This window comes from Trichomonas vaginalis, chromosome III (genome assembly GCF_026262505.1).
Source record: "Trichomonas vaginalis G3 chromosome III, whole genome shotgun sequence".
Lineage (NCBI taxonomy): Eukaryota > Parabasalia > Trichomonadida > Trichomonadidae > Trichomonas > Trichomonas vaginalis.
This window is the reverse complement of record NC_067205.1, coordinates 14334296-14354304: the sequence shown is the minus strand read 5'-3', so window position 1 is coordinate 14354304 and position 20009 is coordinate 14334296. Positions and strand designations below refer to the sequence as shown.

At 32.4% G+C, this 20009-nt stretch overlaps 9 protein-coding genes and 4 pseudogenes across 13 annotated transcripts, besides 3 other annotated features; 3 read left to right on the top strand and 10 right to left on the bottom strand.

The window, feature by feature from the left end:
• Nucleotides 1-761: part of a mobile genetic element that runs on past the window's edge.
• Nucleotides 1-20009: part of a mobile genetic element that runs on past both edges of the window.
• Nucleotides 2027-2743: a mobile genetic element.
• Nucleotides 3561-3995, top strand: TVAGG3_0700740 (uncharacterized protein; the record flags this gene model as incomplete). Its single annotated transcript, XM_001309621.1, has 1 exon — nucleotides 3561-3995. One exon carries the CDS (start codon nucleotides 3561-3563, stop codon nucleotides 3993-3995), a length of 435 nt encoding a protein of 144 aa, XP_001309622.1.
• On the bottom strand, nucleotides 4162-4398 carry TVAGG3_0700730 (uncharacterized protein; the record flags this gene model as incomplete). Its single annotated transcript, XM_051243382.1, has 1 exon — nucleotides 4162-4398. One exon carries the CDS (start codon nucleotides 4396-4398, stop codon nucleotides 4162-4164), a length of 237 nt encoding a protein of 78 aa, XP_051089969.1.
• TVAGG3_0700720 (repellent protein 1 family) lies at nucleotides 4447-4848 on the bottom strand (the record flags this gene model as incomplete). Its single annotated transcript, XM_001309620.2, has 1 exon — nucleotides 4447-4848. The coding sequence occupies one exon, from the start codon at nucleotides 4846-4848 to the stop codon at nucleotides 4447-4449; it is 402 nt and encodes a 133-aa protein (XP_001309621.2).
• Nucleotides 4918-6492, bottom strand: TVAGG3_0700710 (uncharacterized protein; the record flags this gene model as incomplete). Its single annotated transcript, XM_051243381.1, has 1 exon — nucleotides 4918-6492. The coding sequence occupies one exon, from the start codon at nucleotides 6490-6492 to the stop codon at nucleotides 4918-4920; it is 1575 nt and encodes a 524-aa protein (XP_051089968.1).
• TVAGG3_0700700 (uncharacterized protein) lies at nucleotides 6520-6954 on the bottom strand (the record flags this gene model as incomplete). The annotated part of the gene is made up of 1 exon (XM_001307004.2): nucleotides 6520-6954. One exon carries the CDS (start codon nucleotides 6952-6954, stop codon nucleotides 6520-6522), a length of 435 nt encoding a protein of 144 aa, XP_001307005.2.
• On the top strand, nucleotides 7000-7260 carry TVAGG3_0700690 (uncharacterized protein; the record flags this gene model as incomplete). The annotated part of the gene is made up of 1 exon (XM_001307005.2): nucleotides 7000-7260. One exon carries the CDS (start codon nucleotides 7000-7002, stop codon nucleotides 7258-7260), a length of 261 nt encoding a protein of 86 aa, XP_001307006.2.
• TVAGG3_0700680 lies at nucleotides 7285-8107 on the top strand (annotated as a pseudogene). Its single transcript has one exon. A coding segment is annotated over exon 1 (823 nt).
• On the bottom strand, nucleotides 8219-9192 carry TVAGG3_0700670 (annotated as a pseudogene). The gene has a single exon. A coding segment is annotated over exon 1 (974 nt).
• On the bottom strand, nucleotides 13033-13894 carry TVAGG3_0700660 (annotated as a pseudogene). Its single transcript has one exon. A coding segment is annotated over exon 1 (862 nt).
• On the bottom strand, nucleotides 14091-15286 carry TVAGG3_0700650 (Prim-pol domain family; the record flags this gene model as incomplete). Its single annotated transcript, XM_051243380.1, has 1 exon — nucleotides 14091-15286. A coding segment is annotated over one exon (1196 nt), but the record flags the coding sequence as incomplete, so codon positions are not given.
• Nucleotides 15655-16320, bottom strand: TVAGG3_0700640 (uncharacterized protein; the record flags this gene model as incomplete). Its single annotated transcript, XM_051243379.1, has 1 exon — nucleotides 15655-16320. The coding sequence occupies one exon, from the start codon at nucleotides 16318-16320 to the stop codon at nucleotides 15655-15657; it is 666 nt and encodes a 221-aa protein (XP_051089966.1).
• On the bottom strand, nucleotides 16497-17048 carry TVAGG3_0700630 (integrase core domain containing protein family; the record flags this gene model as incomplete). The annotated part of the gene is made up of 1 exon (XM_051243378.1): nucleotides 16497-17048. One exon carries the CDS (start codon nucleotides 17046-17048, stop codon nucleotides 16497-16499), a length of 552 nt encoding a protein of 183 aa, XP_051089965.1.
• On the bottom strand, nucleotides 18497-19347 carry TVAGG3_0700620 (annotated as a pseudogene). Its single transcript has one exon. A coding segment is annotated over exon 1 (851 nt).

The following is a 20009-nucleotide window of genomic DNA, read 5'->3' as shown; positions in this document are numbered from 1 at the left end:
TCTTTTTCTAAACGTGCATTTTGGAACTAAATCGCATATAACTTTAAAATGACTTAATATTTAAAGGTTTATGTGGTAAATATCAACGAAATGTAATATTAATATGTGCACCATATATGAATTACAGACATTTGAGCAATTCGAAATTTCATCGCGTTAAATATTCATTTAAATTCGATCAAATCAACATTGCAATTATAAAACCATTACACATCCAGTCAATATTTTTCAATTTCATGCGAATTATATCATTATTACACATTTTAAAATGGCGAAATATAGTCCAAAAAATAAACTTCGTTTTAAACTCAATTCTCACACATATTCGGATTAAATCATATGTGACTCATATGATCATACATCTCATTTGAGGTCTAAAAAATGATTTACCGAGAAAACTTGCATTCGAACTAAAATTTACTAAATTTAATCAAATTGGTTTACAAACGTAAAGTTTATGCCAAATATTTACGTTTGTAAACTAATTGAGTAAATTTATAGCACTTTTTTTCTCGATGCAATAATTTGAACTACGAGTTTACCAAATTAGTTTACAAACGTAAAGTTTATGCCAAATATTTACGTTTGTAAACTAATTGAGTAAATTTATAGCACTTTTTTCTCGATGCAATAATTTGAACGACAAGTTAATGTAATTAGTGTTCTCATGTTTACAATTCAATATGTCTATGCATATGATATATGCAAATTCTATAAATAAAATATTATTAAATAAAATTCTTTTCAATTCCTTAAAAATATTTTGATGCAAATAAGATTGTATACATATTTGCATTATAAACGTTTCATTAACAATGCATAAACATAAACATGTAAAAATCTTGCAAAATAGAATTTTTCAAATAAAAATATAATGTAATTTTAAAATAAATAACTGGTTTGGGTTAAAATTTCTTGAAATATAACTAATTTTGAATCAATATTCAATTTTACCTGCCAACCTTTTAAAACCAATTAATATTCAAACACATAAATTTATAATGCTACTTTTTCATAAAAAGATTTTGAAAATATAATTTACTTTTTTTTATGAAAATAACATGTGAATCAATATACTTTGAACAATTTTTATATTGATTAACCAGTAATTTATACAAAGGATCTATGTTGTATATTTATGCACCAAAAATACCGAATATTAATCTAATTTTAATCAAGAAACTCAAATTCGACAAATGATTGTTTTATTTGGATTAACTCATAAGACTGTTACAACGAATCATTCATATAGCAGCTGAAAGCAAATAAAAAGAAGGAAATAATTTTTCCAAATAAAATATAGTGAAATAATAACAAAACATTAGTACCACGAATCATTTAAATTATCTGAATCATTTAGATTTTCAATAATAAAAGTTCGAAGATTATAACCATTATTTTAGAAAATTACGAATTTATCAAAGAAATCACTCTATATCAAAATATTATCTTCCACGCTTGTAATAGATAGAAATAAAGATTTCCTGTTAACATATTATCTTCTTCTCCTCATAATATCAATATTGAAAGAATTCATAAAACAACAATTCAAGAAGTTTGTGGAACAGTTAGAAAACGTCACAACTATTTAAGTTGCGCTAGCTTTAAATAACAGTTTTTATTAATTCAAATTAATTTATTAAACTTGATTTTGAAATTTAAAAATATATTATTATTGATAAGACAAGGAATGTTTCATTTGTTGATTAATCTTTTGTTTTATTTAATGAGATAGACTGTAATGAATTGAATTTTATAAGATAAAATTATTGAATGCTTTCATTCAAATATGAAATGTATTGATATATCCATTTAGGAATTTGCTGAATTATCAAAATATTAAATGAATGAGATAAATTGAGTAAGATATTTTGAGTAAAACCGTTTACATCGCCCGTTTTTTTGTAAACCCATAACAATTTTGAGTCAATTACACAAAGTATTAAGGGTGCACCCGTATGTACGTTTATTTGAGAGGAGGAGGATTATCCTCTCAATTTTGAGGGATTCGTTAGTTTATTTTCTTGTTATAGACCGAAAATAGATTTTTTCGGTTTTCTCTTCAAATAATTGAAAGAATGATACTATTATAGGTTTATTATATTATATAGCATATAATCATGCTATAGCCGAAAATTATAAGTTTTGAGAAGATTGAATATAACACAAATAAATTTGAATGTAAGTTAAATTGCTTGTTGTTTTTAATAGCTATTTAATGAGAAATCCAATATTGCAAAATTCAAATTGAATGATTGAAAGAACAGAAAAAGTCGTTCTTTTCAATTTCGAATATGTTTCATTGTATTTATAATTATATGGCAAATAAGATATTTAAACTTGATTTTTGAAGGAAAATTCACAAAATTGAATAAATTCAAATAATTTTTATTCAAAAATAAACTAGTTATTTGAGTTTAATACTAATTATCTATTCAAACTACAAAGTTTGTAATTTAAAATATTTTGTGAGATCAGATTGAATTAATTCAAGGTTCTTTTCAATTAATATTAATGACCATATTACGCATTTTCGAACATTCTAAACCAAATATATAAAAATGGGAGACGAATGTTAAATTTGCTAGACATGGGGGAGTTGTCTGCAAAGTTTTAGCTCTTATCTCTAACAAAAAATTAATTTTTAAAAAAAGACCGAATACGTTTCACAGCGAGAAAAAAATAAAAGGCAAGATAGAATTTTCTAGACATAAAGAAGTTGTCTACCAAGTGTCAGCTGTTACTTCTTCTCAATACTGATATAGAATAAAAATCTTTATTATTTATTTAACCTTTATTGTTTCATTAAACTTCATTTATTTTATATTATAGTTTTATTCTTTTAGCTACTTGTAAAATAATCTAATTTTATATCATCATTTTACCGGATTATTCTTCAGTACATCGATTGTGTATCTAAAATAATATCATTATCCTTATTCTGTTTTTTCCAAAATTCTTTTAAATATCTTTTTTGGTTAGATTACTTTATACTTTTTACTTTTATTTTTTAATTTCAAAAAAAATTTGGTGATTGTTCTATTCTGTTACAATGTGCATTATCATATTCTAATGAATTATTCATTACATACATTTAAAAAAACTTGTTAAAAATGAAATTAAAAAATTATGTTTATTATTACGCTGTGAATGTGTCAACAGCGGTCATGCCTGTATCTGTATCCCATATTTGCCACAACCTTTCTGTATCTGCATTTGTGTATTTCGGTTTCAGCTGATACATTTGATTTGGCGTGTAATTTGTTCCAGTTAATGGATTAATTGGGAGATCTTAGTTAGTATGGTTATCAAGTGTACTGAGGCACTGCATTCCACCATAACCAATACTTGTGAATTTGACACTTTACGAAACCGGTAACGTATATTTTACAACACAAACGACAACACTAACTTAACATTAAATATTTACAAAGCCGCCAACCACTTCACTTCACTAACGTTTTCACAAACGACTTCACTAACAAATTCCCTACCGTCCTCACTAAATAAAAATAACCTTATTTTTATTTTTTTTAAATTTTTTATTTCATTACAAAGACATGTCCGACTACATTTACTATGACTCTTTCCCAGAACGTTTCCGTGAACTATTCAAAACTCAAGTAAAACTGAGAAACATGCATTTTAACAAAGACAGACCCATTGACGATGAAAGAAACCCTGAATATATTACAATCCCTTATGACGCAAAGTTCATTGCATACATTCCTTATGGTCGCAGAGGAACAAAAACTATTTCAACAAAGAACAAAAATTATTTCTGGAGCGATGAAGAAAATTGCCTTATCTACATAAATACATACTTAAATAAAGCTACATATTGTACAAAAGAAGGTTGGACTGGATTTGAGCTCTACATATACGACGACGATGGAAACAGACGTTGTGTATACCCATACGATAATATGTACCATTGTTTTCATCAAGCATTAAACGAATACATAGTCAGTAAGGGTCTCATTCCTGTTGAGTAGAAATGTTATATTTTTGTTCTGTCATTTATAAAAAAATAAAATAAAAAAATAAATGATATCACCACTCCCACACGTATGAAAACATAGCGCAAAAATAAATTTAGGTGAAGCGGTGAGATCTCACCTGTTTTTTCACCTCTTTTTTCACCCTGTTGAATTCATTGTTTTATAACTCACTTCCTTTCTCCAACTCTTCTAACTTCTTCCTAAGTTCAGCAATGTTGTCCTCATGAAGTTTAATCTTCCTTAATATACCTTCTTTATCTAATGGTTGCTTTATCTTTCTAAACTGAACTCTACCATCCTTCATAGTATGAATGTAAAAACCTTCTGGAATAGTTCCTGATTTAATGTATTCTACCAAAAACTTTTGTTTCATTGCTTCAGTGACTTTAGTCGTCATTTCAATCAAATAAAAATTATAATATTAAATAAAAATAACGTTATTTTTTCAGTAAGGAAACGCAGGAGTTTTACGATTTATTTGAGGAGTAGGTTCTGGTTTAAATGTTGGAGTCGGTTTAGGAGTTGACTTTTGAACAGGAGTTTGTACTTCCATAGGTTCAGGAGTCATTGAAGGTTTTGCTTGTGAAGGCGTTGGAGTTTGTTTAACTTCAGCTACTTCAGTATTATTTACAACATTTGCTTTATTTCTTTTCAACATCATAACTGCTCCTGCTGTAGCTAGCAAACCTAGTGGGAGACCATATCTTATATAAGGACTTGACCAAATGCTATTTTTGACAGGAGCTGGTGGAACACCTAACCTTGGTGAGACTGCTCTTTGCCATTGTGCAGCTCGTAAGAAATATTCAATAGGTGCTCCATAATCGTTTGGTAAAGTTTGTTTCATAGATGGTGAAGGTTCACGAGAGCTTGATGAAGAACTCATTTATAAGCTTTAAAAATAAACGTTCATCCTTTATTCCTCACTGTCGTCAGTTGCTAAGTTATAGTCATCTAATCTTATTATGGGGATGCCATTAGCACGCACCTGAATGGCAAAGCAACAATCCCTCATAAATCCAATAAGTGGCTTTGGTACATTTTCAGTTGCTAGTTCAATAGGTCCTTTAACAGACAATTTGTATGTTATTGGAGCAGTAGATGTTTGACCTTGCTGGAAGCAAAAGTCCACTTCAGTTGGAAAACCACATAAGAAATGTGTGTTGTCATAGCTATCCCATTTATGTTCCACACTACCATCATCCACCAATGACCTCATAACATCTTCATTAAATCCTATCATATCATTGTTTGTATTGCAAGCGTTCGCAACCATTTCATAAAATACAGGTCCATATGATTTTTCGGGTTCTGCAGGCATATTTCCATAAGCTCCCATGGAAAGCTGAAGATATTTAAACTTAGGGTTCTCAAAATTAACATAATAGTTGTCTTTCTTTCTAAATAGTGCCCAAATACTTTTAACATTAATAGGCGTATAAGCTGCTGTAAATGTTGCACTTGAACTATCTGTATTCTTTGAAAATGAACCATCCATAGGAATCCAATCCATAACTTTAACAGGAAAACATAAAGCCTCGTTTGTATAATGTTCTACAAGTTCTGTATAAATGTTAGGGTCTAAAGAGAATGACTTTGGATGAATGAAACATTCATTAAAATCCATCTTTGTTCGAAATAGTTGCTGGGTTACAGTTGTAATAGTAACTGTTCCACTAGCTTCTACTGCCTTCGTTATCATAGTGAATGGTTCATTCCATGGAACAAATTTATTTGTCGGTGGATTTGAATCTGAAGCAAATGCAACTTTAAGAGTTGGATTGAAAGCAATGATATCATTTACAGATATAGATGTGCATTGTAAGGCGTCGCTACTGAACTTTACTTTAAGCTGAATGTTTCCTGCAAAAGCTGGAATAAATCGAATAGCTTCTAATGGAAGGAATCTTCTAACAGGAATTCTTAAACGAAGCTTAAAATCAAATGATTTTCCTGCTGTAATTGGACCACTAACAATTTGTCCTGTTCTGCATGTTCCCGAATGACTCCATACATCTTCATGTCGAGTCTTTGAGAAAACATCTACTTTCTTTATTTGTTCGGTAGTTTGTGAGTTTGAAGTTATATATGCTTCTTCTCTTGCGTTGTCTTGAGAATATACGATACGACCATTTGCAAGGATTTGATATCCAGCAACTGCATAGAAAGCGTCATCGAAACCAATCCAAAATCCTGGTGGGTTTGTTTTATTGGAACCTGAACCAATTTCTTTATCTACAATAAATTGACCTTCCATTTTATACGTAATGAATGTATTGTAAAGGTCCAACATATTTTCACCAGGAGGTGAGAGATTGAATGTTACCCATGTGTTATCTTTAGCAGTTCCAGGTTGTGATGGAATCTTTGCGTCAGAATATTTTCTATTAGTGTCACCAATTTGAACTGCATTGTCTATGATATCGAAATATGAGCGAATCTGATGAATATGCTCTGCTGGAGTAAATTCGTTTAACTGTTCGTTCTGCATGTATTTACTTCGGATAAAAATATCTATTTACTTCATTATTCTCACTCTTCTTCTTGGCATTCGTGGTGGAAGTTGTTTCTTGACATTTTCAATGAACTGTACATTCTCTTTTGTCTCAACTTCTTTCACTGGCGGGTCAGGGTTCTTTGACTCGGTTTGTTTTTCAATGAAATTCACAAACTTTGCAATAAGCTCTTGGTTCGTTATTGAAAGTACATCTGGCTTCTTTTCTTCTTGTTCTATTGACTTTTCAGTTTGAATAGAAGGCTTAACATGGGCTTCGTGGACTTCACCCTTGCCATACACCTTAATGTTGTCGCTTTCTGCATTCGCTAATGGAACCTTTCTTTTTCTTACGTATATTTTACCATCTTTACTCTGACTTACGTAATAGAAAGGATGTTGTATTCCTCTGGCGTCATTTAATATAATAGACTCTCGCTCTGATTTTGACAAGCTCATTTTACACCGGTTAAAGTTTTAATTTTGTTTTTTATCTGCAGTCAAATGACTCAGACAAGCCCTACGGACAAGACCCAAGGGGTCATAGATGTTGAAGCATTGAAGAAAGAAATTCGTGAGCAAATTTTATCCGAACTGAAGGAACAAAAACAAGAACAAAAGCCAGAGAGACCAAAGAGAAAACTTAGTGAAAAACAACTTGCTGCATTAGCTGCTGGAAGACAAAAGAACCCACGTTTGCTGGCGAAGAAAGCTAGAGAAGAAGCTGAAGCAAAAGCTAAAGAAGCTGAAGCAAAGAAAGAGTAAATGGTTTATTTTTATCCGAATTAAATGTATAGACAAATACCTTATCTGTTGCGTTCAGTAGTGAAAACCCTGACGTCAAAATAAAGGGGAACAGAGTAACGTTTAAGTTTCCAACAGACTGGATTGTGAACATTAATGAAGAGAAGTACATTGGCATAACATCTATGTATATAACACGTGCTTTCAGAAAGGTTGACTTTATACTTCAAGTCGAGATAGAAAATGACGAACAGTCTTTAAGCGCCCAAAACATTCACATATACAAATACTTTAAAGACGATACAACATTGTTGCAATGTATGATTTCCTTCAATGAAATGTTCGAGAAAAAGTTCAACATTGAAGTACAAACTTTACAGCCTTTACGTGAGTTTTTTGCACAACTGAAGGAAGAAGGTAGTCGGCCACAACTTATAGACTTTCATTATGAATTTAATGAAAATGAAGATGGAACTCATGACTGTCAATTCATTGTATTCTCACCATTCAATGAAGTAGCTAAAAAGAAAAAAAATCCATTACGTATAAGATTTCAAATCTCTGAACCAAATGATGACTTCAAAAATGTTTCAATTATTATGCAATGCTTCCGAGGAAAATGAATTTTCAAAGATTGTAACACCTGGCATTTGGATAGAAAGCAAGCTATATTATATTCAACTTAAGTAAGGGAGTTGAAAATGAGTTCATTGGTCATACAAGAACTTCACCACTGCCAAATCCTAAGTATTACAAGCTTACTGGCTTCAATCGTGAGTTTTGGATAGACATGTTCTCCACTCATGACCATAAAGCACCTGTTTTGCTACCTCCAGACCATAAGGACTGTCTCTACATTGAAGCACAACTCTTAAACTCTACATCGCAGTATTGTAAATGACCTCATGGGCTTCGCCCTTGCGCTAGCGGCTTATTTTTATCACGAATGACCTCATTGCTGACAAAATAAATGACCTCAGAACTTCAACTTACGAATAAAGCTTGTTTTAGTCGTTATTGAGAAGTTAAACTTCTCGTCAAATGCAGGTGTAGCAGACTTACATAAGTCAAATCCAATCTCTTGACCGTCATAAAGTGCTTTATATAACTTCATAACACTGAACTCAGAGTCTTTGTCAAATTTTCCTTGCGGAACCATTAAACCTTTATCTTCATCATAGAAACACTGAACAGAGTCAGGAAACATTTCATTAGCGGTTAAAGCAATAACATCTTGCTTCACGCCTTTCATTCTGCAGTGAAATGCAACTTCATTTAAATCATTCGTGAGTAAGTCTATGTAAGTCTTCTTTCCACAAAATATTGACTTGTATGCTAAACTTTGTTTTCCAGGTGTGATTTCTGCAAAGTCGCTATGAAATTGACCAAGGTTTTTACCAATGAGAACTCTTCCATAACGTTTCTCAAACTCTTCAGCTAAACGAGGATATCTTCATTGTAGAGATGCATACTGTCGGTATCGCTATAAAAGATGTCCATTCCTAAGTCCTCAGCAGTACAGAATACTTCACACATTATTCTCTTCGACATAGACAGAATGTTAACACCAAGTGGACAGAAGTTAAAGTGTCTGCAAATACTTTTCGTTAGCTTGAAAATAGTTTTATCTGAACCATCCAAACCTTCGAACTTCACTATATGGTTGTAGTTTCTGATGGCATATCTTATAGCATCTTTGTCATTTACTATGGTTATTTTTGACTCAATAGGAGATAGAATAGTTTTGCCATAAATACTGTTCAGAATGAGCTTTATATTTTCTTGCAAAGGATTTCCTTCTTTCTTATACTTTAACCTTAACTCAAACAACTTCTTTACTTCATCTCTTATTCTAATATCTCTGTTTCCATCGTAATAGTATCCTTGCAACACTTCACATTTGACACCTTGATATTTTATGAGGTCTTGTAATGTTATATGGTCAACATACATTAAACAGCAAGTGTTTGAACTTCTGGGAACATTAAGTTCTGGATTTAGTTCAGGGTCACAAACTATTAAAGGAAAGTGTCTATGTATTCCAATCTCTGTTATCTTAATGAGAACAAAGAAGCCAGACATAAACTTTTCACCAATGGGTTCCTTTTGGTCGTCATCGAATAAATGTCTCATGAGATACTCTGTGCTTAACATTTCTTTCTTCATAACCTTTGGAATACCTTCTAAAGTATAAAGTCTTGCTATAGCGGATGGATATAATGAAACAGCGTCGAAATCAGCAATGAGTTTCTTTTCGCTCTTTTGTTTAATGTTATCTGACAACATACATCTTCCACCTTGAATGCATCTCGAAATAAATTCTCTTGGTTTATTTGAGAGGTCATATAAATTTCCATTCGGGAAGTACACTCTGTTCTCAAACAATTTGTTAGCAATAGAACAAATACTAACGTAGTCATAAACGTTTAAATCAATTCTTTCAATATGTCATTGCGGAACTTAACAAAACCTTCTCTTAAAATTCTTACATCTTGTTTGCAATAAAATGTGCTATACTTTTCTAAGTCGAAGTGGTTCTCATCTATTCTGCAACCTTTGATGGAATCTATGTTCTTCATGAACGTATCTGCATCCTTGACAAACTTACATGCTTCAGAAATGACACCAGTTCTGTTGTCATTTGCTAACAAAACACTGCTGTAGTAGTTATATGGAAATACTTCTTTCGGTCCTGTTTGTAAGTTAAACATAGCAGGAAATAGTTTAAGTTTCTTATTTATAACACTGTAAGAGTCTTTTATAATAATTGCCCTTCCTTTATATAAGCCAGTTATTTGCATTGTTCGTGAACCTTTAATGATGGGAGTTCCTTTCACTTCTGTCATGTGTCTTAAGATGAAGTTTATGTCATAGCTGAGGTTATGGAAATATATTAAACTCTTGTCAGGAAGTCGCTCCAAAAATTCTGTTGCACAGTTCTGACCCCAAATGTTTTCACTCACTGAACCATCTTCACTGTCGTAACATATGTTAAAAGCTTTATGAAAGCCATCGGTACTACACTCAAAGTCAGCAAAGAAAACGTGCTCAGGAATGAACTTGCACTTATTTTTATTTACTTCTTTTGACTCTGCTTTCTTCTTCAGTTGTACACAATACTTTGGAGCATATGTCAAATCTTTAAATGGTGCAAGGTTCTGTTTATATAAGTCAGTCGTATATGTGAAAAGTTCTCCATAAGAAATAGGTTCGAAATATTTGCACTCCCACAATGTTTTCATAACATCCCATAGTGGTGTAGTTCTATCATAACGAACTACATATTTGTTCTCTCTCTTTGTATATATTTTCATCTGTTTCTCAATGTTCATTCCACCACAAGCTTTGAGAATTTCTATATAGTTGCGAATGAAATATGTTGTCATTGGAAGTCTTTCATTTAGCATGTAGTGGTCTTCAACAAGAAGTAAGTCAATAGTTCGAACAGTTTCACATTCTTTTGGTATGTATCTCTTTATTTCATTATGTCTTGAGTCATTGAAGTAACCAATGGTAACATTAAATGCTATACCTGTTGCGTCAGAAATTTCTTGTACTTTACTTTGAGGAAAGTCTCTAACACGAATGACTTCTCTCATGTGGTCAATAGTCTCTCCATCTACTCCAGCCTGAATGCAAGCATAAACGAAACAATTGTCTTCTGTCATAAGTGTTGCAGTTCTTTTGTTCAGTTCATTGAAGATTTGGTAGCGTTCAAGATTTATAGGTAATGTGCAAAGATACTTCCAGAACTGACCGCTTCTCTTCTTATAAAACTTCTTTTCACCATTATCTTTCCAAAAGCTTTCTATAAGTGCTGGGTTTCCTGTTTGCTTAAGAGCTTCCAAAATGGCTTTCTGGTCATTTGTCAGTGTGCTTTCATCTCTATATGGTCTCTTTTTTGGTTTGCCTTTCTTTACATCTGACATCGTTAAGCCTTCATATTCTGTTAAATCATACATCTTTATTTCGGTAAGATTCTTTATGTTTGTCAAGAAGAAGTCATAGTGCATTTCAACAATACCTGCAGCATTTGCTTCTATCTCTGATATAAAGTTCTCCTTCAAGAGCTGATGTAGTAGTGTTCCAAAATTATTGAGGTTTAACGTAGAACATTCATACTTTCCACCAAGTTTATAACATACCATCCATCTTTGTTGGGAGTTTATTTTAATTTTCTCTAAGAGTCTCATGAAAACCTTACCGAAATGTTTGTGTAAGTAGTCTCTGTTTGGTTCATCTAAAGCTTCGATGTTAAAGTCAATGAGTCTATTGCCTGACTTCACATTTCTCTTCCTATTCTCTTCATCTTTCTTTAACCATCTCTCACCTTCTTTTGGTTTGTCGTCAATGGAACGAATGACATCGTTAGCTTTGCGAACTTGTTCTATAGCGCTCTTAAACATCTCTCTTCTCTGTTGTTTCAGTGTGTCGTCTCTTCTTCTTGTTTCACCAACGTTCGCATTTGTTATGTCAAACATTTCTTGACGAACATCATGTGAAAGAGCTTTACGAGTATGACCAACGTTCGCATTTGTTATGTCAAACATCTCACGCCTTACTTCATGAGGTATTGAACGTCTATGATATAAGTCAATAGCAACGTCATTTAAAGGAAATGTTTTGTTATTAATGTAATCATGAATTCTATCATAACTTATTGCACCATTATAGTCTTTAATGAAGTCAGCGAGTGCTTTTTTGTTTGTTGCGTAATGCTTTGCAACATCTATATTAGCTTCTGTAAGAAGTTGTTTTATTTCCGAGTGTTCTAACTTAGACAACTTCCGATACATCTTTAGTAGGAAATAAAAAAAATATTTTTGAAAAAATTAGATTAGATTTTTTTTTAGTTATTTTTCAAAATAATTTAATATTTTTATTTTAATGAAACACATGCAAGATTGCAAGTTCTTTTCATACAATGCTCTCGCTAATGCCATCAAGAATGAGTTCAATAATGCTTCAAACGTTAATGTTATCTTTAACAAGAAGTTTGTGAAAGAATCTAAGTTTGGTCAGTATGTCAGACCATTAGCTATCGTCATTGACCGCAAACGTTATACTTCACAAGAGTTAGCAGTAGTTTTTGAAACAAAAGAGTTTCTTCGTGAATGTCAAAGATACTCATTATACTGTCATAAAAACTCTAACATTGACTTCTTCAGTATTGCTATGAATCTTTCCGAACAGAAAGAATATAAGAAGGGTGAAACAAATGTGAAATATTATCCTTCATCTCTGAAGACAATAACGAACAAAGATTCATACAAAAGTTCTTACCAAAGGTTGAAGAAGCTTCAATTGACATTGACGAAGGAAGTGAAATGGTTGAAGAAATAGACCCTGAAGCTATTTAAGCAAAAATATATTTTTGAAGAACTGAAGGTGTCACCATGTCACCATGTCACCAGGTCATTTAACTTCTCTGAAAAAATGAGACAACATGACATTTTGACAACACAGGAGGATGGCAGTTATGAATTATTTTTGAAGAACTGAAGGTGTGTCACCATGTCACCAGGTCATTTAACTTCTCTGAAAAAATGAGACAACATGACATTTTGACAACACAGGAGGATGGCAGTTATGAATTATTTTTTGAAGAACTGAAGGTGTCACCATGTCACCATGTCACCAGGTCATTTAACTTCTCTGAAAAAATGAGACACAATGACATTTTGACAACACAGGAGGATTAATGCAAAAATAAATTCCAATCATACTTTATAAAGCATCATTTACAGGTATTTCATCGTCAGTAAATGAATCCTCATTATCGTTTGGTTCAACCTGTTTATATAATCCTTTCATTTCTTCTTTCATAACACAAACATAACACATGTTTGTTTATCGTCTATTCTTCTCTGTTTCCTATCACAATTTATCCTTAATGCTCATTTGGAAATTCTTGTCTTTCATGTCTGATGGTTTGCAGAATAGAGCATTTTTACATATCATACCTGCACACAATTCATCATAATGTGTATTTATCCATACATCTAAAAGGATTTGTTGATAATTCTATTAAATCTTGTTTGGCTTTAGTCATCGGTATGATTCGTACATTAAATGATGAAAGGTCGTAATTGATAAAATATGTTAAAAGGTTATCATAAAATTCCTTTGTGCATGAATCCATTAAATTCTTGAAGTAATCAAATTGACCCTTGAATTTACCATTAACTCTTAAAACTACGTATCTTCTGTCTCCAACTTCAATTTTGACAGGGTAAACGTTATTAGTTACGAAAATGAAGTTTGCAACGTTCTGAGCAGTTCTTCTGGGTTGATTCTTTTCATTAATTCTAATCTCATTATCCGTTATAATTGATTTCAAAGCGTTGAAGTTTGCGAGTCTGTCTTCACCAACATTCTTGAGTTCATTAAGTACAAGAAACATTTTATTTTCAACTACTGAATTGAAATTACCCGTTAGCTCACCTATTTCGGTAATGTTTTTACATGAATAACCGGCGAGAAGTTCAGAAATAATATCCGTGAATCTGTTTTTACCTGTTCCCTGAAGTCCTTTCAAAATAATTGCTGTTTCATTCTTGATTCCAGGATGTTGAATCATTGATGCAATCCAGCCGAGAAGGTATTTATACACTTCATCGTTATTATCGCATATGACTTCTTTAATGAAATCCATAAACATCTCAATTTTTGAGTAATCTACTTTTTCGAGAATGTTGTATTTATAACCCTGAAACGTTGAGAAAACATCTGGGGAATCAGATTTAAAGCAAACACCCTTAACGGTTAATGAAGACAATTGATTTAGTAGTACGTCCCATGCTGTTATTGTTTTACCTTCTTCTTTAAATAACTTAATCATTTTAAGTGACTCTTTCATGTTTGATTGAAGAACGAATGATATTTGATTCATTTTGTCGTGTATGTTGTAATCTTTCTGAATGAAATATTTATTTCCACAATCTACAAAACGGATTACACGTGATAAATCCTCAATTACTTCAGAACTGTTTTTATACTGATGATTTTCAGCCTTGCGTCTAATATCTGTTATCAAAAACGAGTCATCAAGTTTGATATCAAATGTTATTTTTGGCTTGCGTAATAAAGGCAAAACGTATTCATCATAATATTCCTTTTGATATAGTTTTAGAATCTTCACTAAAACAAATGGAGAAGTCATTAAATGTGCATATCTACTACGTGCTTTTTCAAAATTACTTTTTGCATTTTCTGTTAAACTGCAGAAGTTATAAACATTATCGTATGCTTCATTAATTAAATGATTAGGTAACGAATTAATTGCTTGAAACAGTGTGAATAATGTAACTTCTTTTTCTAAATTCATGTTTCCACCGTCATTATGTACTTCAAAATCACAGATGCCATCAACTATGCTCTGGGCAAGTTTATCGTCAATGTTTACATCTTTGTTTTCATTCATGATAGTCTTTATTTCTTCATTCTTCTGTTCAACTCTTACCTTAATATTCAAATCATTTAATATATCATTCACTGTTCTGGTTAATGTTGAATCGTAACTTCCGCGAATGAATGAGTATGTATTGATTGGTTCTGTTGCATTCTTGCGAACTCTTGAATCAGCCATAACCACTAATGAACGCTTTGAATCATCCATAGAAGTCATTATATCAATATCATAATCATTGCAGGAATAACATTTAATCATTCTGTTCGAAACTGCATAGAAGAAATTAGTGTTGCAATAAATGTGAAGACCTCCTGAAGCGGTTTTAACGATAACATCTTTATCCGAAAGTTTTGATAAAATGTCTTTTCTAACTGTTTCTTTAAGTTCATCATTGTACGATTTATTGATATCAACATCTATAATCGTTAAATTTGAAATTTTATTTACTAATAAAGCCATACCAGTTTTCCTTCCTCTTCCTCCATCATGTTTGAGGTAGTTATGTAAATCAATCTTGTTTTCACCAATTCTTTCGTTGAGGGTTTTAGTTTCTGCCACAACTAATTCCTCAACTAATGAATCAATAACTTTTTCATCAGAAACGATATAGTTGCTGTTGTTGTTTGTTGCCGTCATTTATATAGGAATAAAAAAATAAAAATAATTTTAAAACTAACTTTATTTTTGGACTGCATCATAACTGCCATCCTCCTGTGTTGTTGTCAAAATGTCATGTTGTCTCATTTTTTCAGAGAAGTTAAATGACCTGGTGACATGGTGACATGGTGACACCTTCAGTTCTTCAAAAATAATTCATAACTGCCATCCTCCTGTGTTGTCAAAATGTCATGTTGTCTCATTTTTTCAGAGAAGTTAAATGACCTGGTGACATGGTGACATGGTGACACCTTCAGTTCTTCAAAAATAATTAATTATTGAATAACCTAAAAACATTAACGATAAAATATATTTTTTGGTGAATTCAATAAAAATAAATGGTTCATTTACTCACAATATTTTTTTACAAAACGACCCCAAACTTTTAACTTCTTTTCTGCAGCTTCAAATGCTATCTTAGCGAGTTCATATTCTCTAAATTCTCTCTTTAAATCTTCTTGTTCCCATTGGTCTAGTTCGTATGGAGAATCTCTATAACCATAATATATCTCACGTTCATGTTCTAATTGTTTTTCACACATTTTTCCAACTTCTTCTTCGAACAAAGGTTTAGCATTCTCCACTGTATCTTCGAGTTCTTCTTCATCTAACTTCTCATGAACTTTCTTGTCTATGGAGTCCATAATATCTTTGACATAAAATGCATACTTTACAGAGCACCATTCAGCAACAAAATGAACGAGGTCAGCATGTATGTAAATACCTTTGAATTCATTCATAACGCCCTTAGTAAGCTCATAAAATGCTTGTTTTGAGGTTGAGCCACTTTTGGCTCGACCGTATTCTTTCAACCAAAACTCAAGAATTTCCTGCATTTTAGCACTATTGAGAAATCTGTTTAAATGGTTTAACTTTCCTGCTTCTCTTGCCATCTTTGTTGCATTAATGTAACCATCCTTGTCTCTACGTAAGACTTCAATACCGTTATAAGTGCCTTTTGTGAATGTTTCACCATTAGATTTGTTCGTGAATGTTTTTGCTTCGACTGACATTTCTGTTCTTACATACAAAATAAAAAAATAAATAAAAATAAAACTAACTTTATTTTTTCTATCTTAAGGAAATTCATGAAAATTCACGAGGGTGAGAAAACAGGTGAAAAAACAGGTGAGATCTCACCTCTTCACCTAAATTATATTTTTGTCTGATTTACATCTAATGAAAAAGTTTAGAAGAATTTTCTTATTCTTTCTGGTATATTTTTGTCTTTCCAGTACTCCCGCTCTAATGGTCCCAGATGTGTTGGCTTCGACTCTCTCAAGTTCTTAGATGGTATAACATCTTCAACGCCTCCTTCATATCTTACTTTATAAGTGTCATCGTTTGTGTTATAGCCAAGTATTTCAATAACCACTCCTCGCTTTGCTTCGTCAATGGTTTCAGCAAGTTTGCCATTACTACTTTCGACTAATTTATGTCGAGGATAAAACGCAATAGAGTCGTCGGCAGCTTTTATAAGATATCCATTACCTTGCGTAGAGTCTACGATATAATAATTTCGACTTAACCTTAAACGTTTCTTTGTCAACGGTTTGTCGTCAAGAACTACACGAACTTTTGTACCAGGAATGAGGGTAAATTGTGTTGAATTTCTGATATTTTGTGTTTGGCTTCGTTTCTTTTGTATATACTTTTCTTCTTGTTGTTGTGTCATTGAATTTGGTGTATGTCCTGTTGTAGAATGTGTTGAGGAATTATATACTTCGAGAAAATGTTTCATTGTTTCTTCGGTAAAGTCTCGCTCTTGGTTTAAATCTCTGAGAGTCCTTATGAAGCGGTTTATGATGCCGAGTATGTTATGGTTATGGTCTTCAGTAGTGTAGTGAGTTATGTTATGCTTAATGAGAAATTCTGTGATTTCATTGCTGAGGTATGCACTGTCTTGGTCTGATGTTAAAGTACTTGGGTTATGTTCTGCTACAAACTTTTGTAAAACTCTTAACACTTCACGAGTTCCTTTATTTTTCATTGGATATGCATATGCTTTACGAGTGTTAACATTTATGAAGATGAGGAATGGTTTATGTCCTCCTTTTCTGCTTTGAATGAGAGTGTCAAATTGGTATGCGTCAGGAGCGTTGGAGTAAATTGGTAAAAAGTAGTCGTAAGGGTTTATTTTTGTTTGATGTACAACATTTTTGTCAAAGAACCTTTTCACTTCAGCTCTGTTAGTAAATCCCAACTCTTTGCAGCTTCATTGAACTTCTTAAATGACCTCCATGGATGTTGTTCGAATACTTCTTTCAAGCTCATTTATGTAAAGTTAAAGATTTTAACCAACTCGTATCCAAGCGTGCATTGTTATATAAGGAGGCATATAATCTTTTCCATTACCTGCTGGGTCTGTAATACCAGCTACAACATGTGTATGATTTCCTGCAGTTCCACAGAAAATACCTGTGCTTGAATCTACTGGGTCAGTTGAAATATCATATCTATGCATTCCCTGTCTATCCGAACCCGCTGCAAGATTTGTATAACCTCTTTTGTTATTGAATGTGAATGGTTTCCTTCCACAGATGTTCTTCCACTGAACCTATGCATATGTGAAGGAAGGTTTTCAATACCTATTTTCTTTGAACCTCCCATCTTCATTGACTGCGTATTAGTGTAGAATGGAAAACTGTCAACTATTTCATACCATCTACCACCAAATAAAGTGTTTGGATTTATTGGATTCATAGACGTATAAACAGCTCCTATAGGATATATTAAATCATATATGCTCATAACTCTATAAACATATTCTAAAGAACTTATGTCATTAAATACCATTTGGAATGTATCTCCCGGATGAAATGTTGCATTTGTTCCACTTTTATAATGTAATGTTAGTTCAATAGAATTATCCAAGAAAAATTCAAAAGTATCTGGTTGAAGACCCTCTAACAAATTCAAATGGAGTTGCTGGTTCACCATTTATAATTTCTGTTGTAAATGTCATTGTATCTGGTTTCGAAATTTCTTTGTTAGTTCTGCATCCACATAAGTTTTATCTGCTTTCTTATCTAACATTGTTGGTAGTTCATGTGCTTCAAAGTTTCTGGCATGACTTTCAATGTTCCTGCAACTCTTATCTAAACTGTTAAGAGTATCTTTTACGCTTGTACTTGGATTCTCTAAAGGTGCACTTGAACCAAGGTCAAAGTTCAATATTATGTCATCAGCTCTAACAGTAGTGAAGGATTTATGTGTATGGTTCTTGTCAGCTTTACTGTCTAATGTAGCTTGAAGTTCATTTATATCGGAGATGTTGTGTTTATGAGATTTCAAAACTTTGTTCATTGCTTCGAGTTCAACTTTTTCAGCTTTACTTTTAATAGCATCTTCAAACGTTATTTTTGCCTTAACTCTCAAAGTAAATCTTGGTTCAACTAGTACACCGTTAACATTGAAAGTAGAGGCATAAATTTCACAGGTATAACCAAATGCTTCTGGTGCTTTAGCTACATCATACTGTACAGTACAGCTTATGTCATAACCTTTAGCACGAATGTATTTATATCTTCTTTCATTAACATTTTTTGTCTTCGCTTCATCACTTCGTGTTAAATATCCATGGTAGTCCGTTATAATCTGTTCGTCTGAAGTTATATAATGAACATGGTTCTTGTCCGCTTACTATTTAATGTAGCTTGAAGTTCATTTATATCGGAGATATTGTGTTTATGAGATTTCAAAACTTTGTTCATTGCGTCAAGTTCATTTTTGTCCGCTTTACTATTTAATGTAGCTTGAAGTTCATTTATATCGGAGATATTGTGTTTATGTTCTTTATCTGCTTTTTCGGCTAATTTCTCTTCTATCTCATTTATTTCAAGTTCATGCCTACCACCACCTCCCGAAGAAGTATTTTTCTTCAGCTCTTGAAGAACATCCACTTCGCCATCTTTGGTGTCAATAATGAGACTTTGTGTTAAAACCTTTCCTGTCTTAATGGATGTTTGTAAAACTTCTTCACCGTGTTCGGGGTCATGGTCGTCATCATATCTTGTGAAATCAGAGATGTTGTCATACATTAAGCATATCTGTCTCAAAAGTTCTGCTATTTGAAACTGGAACGAAAGATATACAGAACTTTCATCATCTCCTAAAGTCAAGTCTGCTTTCTTAAGTATTTCTTGAATGTATGCAATGAGAACAGAGTACCTTGGAAAATATTCGAACAATATTTCATTAGCTGTTGGTTTTGGTGGTTCTTCTGGAGTTTCTGTTGTTTCAGTTCCTTCTGTAGGTTCTGTTGGAGTTTCTGCATCTCTTGACTTCAATGCTCTTGCTCTCAAAGACCTAAATGTTAGAGCACCAGGTTTTACAAAGGACTTTATAAATGCTTTAATAGTTCCTGGTAAGTTATTGTTAGCATTAAGTAAGTTCCTTATGCTTCCATCATGTACGTCCATAGCACTATGTAAAAAATCTATACTTTTCTTGTAGTCAGCAATAGACTGACTGTGATTTTTTAAAGATTTGTCAATACCTTTAAGCCAATCTTCATGCATGTCTGATACTGAGCCAAGAATATCATTTGCTTCCTTTAGTGTATTTTGTGCTTGTCGTAAAGTATCCAATCCCGTACGTGCATTGTTTGCTATACGTCTTACAGTATCTATTTGACTCCTTGTTTCTTGCATCCAACCAGATAAAGTTTTAATAGTATCCGAACCATTTGAAATGAAGTTCA